Source organism: Schistosoma haematobium, chromosome 2 (genome assembly GCF_000699445.3).
Source record: "Schistosoma haematobium chromosome 2, whole genome shotgun sequence".
Classification (NCBI taxonomy): domain Eukaryota; kingdom Metazoa; phylum Platyhelminthes; class Trematoda; order Strigeidida; family Schistosomatidae; genus Schistosoma; species Schistosoma haematobium.
In genome coordinates this window covers 15,630,232-15,634,965 of record NC_067197.1, presented here as the reverse complement: position 1 = coordinate 15,634,965, position 4,734 = coordinate 15,630,232, and the positions used below count along the sequence as shown (strand labels likewise).

The 4,734-nt window shown below is 30.1% G+C and overlaps 1 protein-coding gene across 1 annotated transcript in view; it reads left to right on the top strand.

Annotated features, from left to right (window-relative positions):
- The window catches only part of MUC22 (Muc22p), a gene marked incomplete at its 3' end in the record, with an annotated part of 85,551 nt that extends 81,054 nt beyond the window's left edge, over positions 1–4,497 (top strand). Inside the window, exon 14 of the mRNA XM_035732314.2 lies at positions 3,219–4,497. Within this exon, the coding sequence (XP_035587622.2) occupies positions 3,219–4,497 (1,279 nt within the window). The remainder of the gene's footprint in view (positions 1–3,218) is intronic.
- Positions 4,498–4,734: the final 237 nt, after the last annotated feature.

The window sequence follows — 4,734 nt, the reverse complement described above, 5'->3', positions numbered from 1 at the left end:
GTGAGTTTTGAAGCCATGTTATATTACTGTATGAAATACTGTTTAGAATAGAAGTCACTTGTCTCAATGACAAATAGTAGCAACATGGAAATACCTTCTAATGATAAAGCCTTAACACTAGCGATTAATTCGGTTTGTTGAATGGTACCGGCAGGAACTCATGAAATAAGGTTTTATGATGTCTAACTTTGCGAACTTATGTTTACTCAAACACTAAAGCTTAAGTTACGCAGTGCCCCAACCAAAAATGTTACAAATAAGTCAGTTGATATATAAATAAACTCTTATAGAATTATATTAATGTTGTCCGAATTCTGTCAACTAGGTTTGTAGCACAACATAGAAACACTACAGATAGTATAAATGTTACTTGTTTAAAATTAATCTTTTCAAATAGTTTTGTTACAAATTCGATCAAAGAAATGGCAGTCAGCACTTACGTTTATGTAAAACTCATCTACTACAATAAGGTTAATAATTTATAACTTGTCTGGTGCATTTTTCTTTAATTTACTAGTTTGATTAACTTGATCATGTAATTTACACTCCGCCTGGAGCCCCTTTGGGGCTACTGCCGGTCCGAAGCCCATGTCAAGGCAGAAGGGTTGGTCATGGGATTAGCGACTTCATCCCGTAGAAAGCTAACTAGCTAAAGACACGTTAACCAGATTATTTTAAAATTGATTCTTATAAACTTGTTTCATTAGTAATAACTATTCAAAAAAAATTTTTACGTATGTTTATTTACCTAAGAAGAGTTTATCTAACAGACAACAACTTTAAAATGACATCAATTTTCACTTATATACTTAAATTATAAGGGATTTTATTAAGTTGTCTATGTTAGTTATTTCAAAAGAATTGGAAAATTTAAAGCAAATACATTAAGTTAAAACTGATAATACAGATAGCCAGTATCATTTGTTTCCAACTGTTTATTATGTAAATAATAGTCAGTCAGATTCAGAGTCTTTAAACCTTCAAAAGAAATAACTACAGTGATCTTTTTTTTAAAAAAAACTGAGTTCAAAAGAAATATATAATCAAGCCTAATAAGTCAGTACTAATCCTAACTATAAAGTGAACCTAACTTCACTGTTATAATTGTAACCTTCCACTTTGCTATAATTATTTACATATCTTGATATTATTATCACTAGTCTGTCAGATATAAAGAATTTCATTAACATTCACCTCATATTAATAATTCTTGCTTAATGCATATCATTTAGTATATTGCAGAATCCTTAACCAAAGAATCAACTTGATTGTAAAAATAGATTATTATTTCTTTCACTATATTCTATCTCTATTCATTCTGATCAATTCAGTGCTTCCAGGTTTTTCATAGTGGTCTTGCTTCAGTTGACTCATGATCTCAACTATTGAAATCATTAATTACTTTAATTAAAAATGATTTGTATTATCCTGTCGTTGATATTTTTGACTGAAATATGATCAGTTTTAGTTGGCATATAAGCATCCTGTGCGGATTACCTCGGTATTATTATTATGACTGGTTGATATAAAATAGATGGAATGTGACTATCAATGGAATCAAAAATACGCTTTTCATTCTCTTTGGGACTTGTCAGCTAGTAAAAAATTTTCAAATGGATATATCTTTTGTGAATTATATGGAATTATGTAGAGTAATATTTAGGCACATGACTTTTCTTGTCTATTTCGTTTTGTAGTAAACTAATCTATGTATATGTATATGACTATATGATCCCTTTATTAGTATTAAATAATATTTATCATTGATATCTGAATCTTTAAGTAAATTAAATTCATTCATCACTTATATATTCATTAATCTACTATGATTGTTGTTTTCATAATTCTGAGGTTAAATGCTTGTAGATGGTCGACAGAAAACCCTGAACCTAAGTATCTTGCTTGTTAACACCCGTCAGTAAAGCGTACTTACTATCTTTGGAGAACAGACGCTACCTGAGGGATAAGAATGTATCACAACTCAGTTTCACAGTCTGAGACGCTATCATTTCGGTACTTCGACAGCGGCTTTCCATCATTAAGAATGAAATATTTACAACTGTTTGATGAATGAGTAAGAACTAATCCTTTAGTGCTGATCGAGTTCTGTATTATCAACCTTTATAGCTTCTCATGGTTACTTAGTCAATACTTATTTATTGCAAAAATTACTATAGTCATCAAGTAATTAAAACCTTATTTTTCAAAAAACGCAACAAAATGCTGTATAACTGAATAATCCAAAAGTATTTAATAGAATGATTATTAGCTAGGTTGTTAAAAAGGATTTCTTCTATTTGAAGCTAATTTTCGCCATGAACTAACATCAGTTTTGAAGCGTTGATATTATGTTTCATGGCTTTTCATTGATCGTACCTATATTTATTAAAGTTAGATAGAAATTGGCGATAGAAAATATGAGGTGTGTTTCGATCTACTTAAGACTGGTCAGCTTGATATATCTGATACTTCCCAGTATTGATGTCTACTCAGAGACTCAAATTTATTAGCGTTTGGATTTAAATATCAACATGTTATTTACCAATCTCGATCACTTGTATACCTCAAGATCAGAAACTACGAAATAAAAACGTTCACAAGTAAGATTCGTACGAAATGAACAAGCTAGCAGCTATACAGAGACAGTAGCTCAATGGAAAGTTCATTAAAGTCCTGATATAATTGACTTTAAAAATTCCGGACGATATTTTACATTTCCGTTTTCAATAATGAAATGTTCATTAATAACTGAGTTTAATAATAAAGACTATCCAAACTAGTTACAACTCATATATTGATGTCAGTATAAACCAAAAACCAAAACATTTAAATGAGTATATAAAATATAAAAGTGTTGGTTCACTTGTAGTTTGTTTATTCTCAAACTACCTGAGATATTATAATGTTAAAATGATAATTTAAAATACACTGATTCTAGTCTGATCATGACTCTAATTCCACTTATAACACTCCTATAGTTATGAAAATAAGTAAATATTAAATTAGTTTATCTTCAATATGCTAATATTCTTCAAGAAATTGTTCATATTACTCACTAATGTAAGTTGGAGAATTGATGAAAACCATAGTGAACTAAAAATGAGTGTCTTCCCCTTTTTTAAGACTCCACACCAGTGTAATGTATTAACTCTGTATTTGATAAAAGAGTTTTGTTTAAACATATTAATTTTCACATGATTTTTTATTTTATTGTACAGGTCGAAAATTTTAGTTCAACTACGTCAACGAACATTACAGTATGAATTATTTGAATCACAATATTCAACATCATGTATACAATGGAATAATATCCGTGAAGTGGCCAGTCCAAGAACAGGATTATTTGCACCAGTTGCAATGGCAATAAGAAGAGGATGGATTCGACTTGGTGAAACCAATGAATATGTGGATCCAATGACCGGAGTTGCTATTCCACTAGAAACGGCTTATCAACAAGGACGTATACGATTAACTAGTTCATCAAGTCATTATGATAGAAATGTTATAACAAATACACCTGTATTACTATTAATTGAACGAGTATACTTTAGTTGGTGCAAAGCCTATTTAACAAGCGTTGTTAATACGGCTACAGGAGAAGTACTATCACCCAATTTAGCAATAGCAAATGGTATACTTGAAACAACGGAAGATGAAATACGCCTATTAGATAGTTTAACAAATACATGGATTACTATAGAAGAAGGTGCTGGTAGACAAATAATACAATTAGAACCATCAACTCCCACAACAGAATCTATGGAAGATGAATTAGATGAACCAGTTAGCTGTAAAGTTTATCAACTCACTCATGTTTGTCCTGGTGGTGAACCATCTCCTTGGTTAGGTCCATTAGAAGCTGTACGTTTGGGATTATTAAATTGGGAAACTGGTGAAGTTGCTGCTGATTGGCCAGCAAGACCAATGTTACGTAGTATGAATTCTACAGGGCATTTATCGTCGGAAGATTTTATCCCAACTAAATGGTGTAGTTTTCTAACTGCAAAACAAGCTGGTTGGTTAAGATTTATTGAAGAAATAGAACCACAACGGTATATAACAACATCAGGTACACCAAATAAAGAGCCAGGATCACTTCTATTATCAACACAAGTAAATCTTTTAGCTCCATCTCAAGTATCATTAAATTATGAACAAGATGATATTGAAGAAAATTATCCTCATCGACCTAATCAATATCATCATGAATTCAATATACCAAGAACTAGATCAGATGATGTTTTTACAACTAGAAATATAAGTACATCTAACTTATATCATCCAATTAATGTATTACCTGATACTAGAAGTGTATCATGTACTCGAATTGATATAACATCACCATTATATAATGATTATAAATTAATTCCATCACATGTACAAGTAAGACATGAAAATGATGAACATTCATGGACAAGTGAAACACAAATATGGGAAGAATATCAAGAGACTTCATCAAGAACTATTTCACCTGATAATGCAAGAGGTCATCAATAAATTTTTATTTTTTATTTTGATAATAAATAAGTAAATCAAAGGAGAAATTTACACTCTTTTAATATTTTACAATCATGTTTTAAAAAGAAAAAGAAAAATAGACACATTCCAGTACATTTCCATCATCACTAATACTTCTATGTCCTTTTAGTGATTATGAAACCTTTTATTATTTGTTGTTGTGTTTTTTTTATGTAAAAGAAAATAAAATATTAATTGAACAATGGAATAAAATAA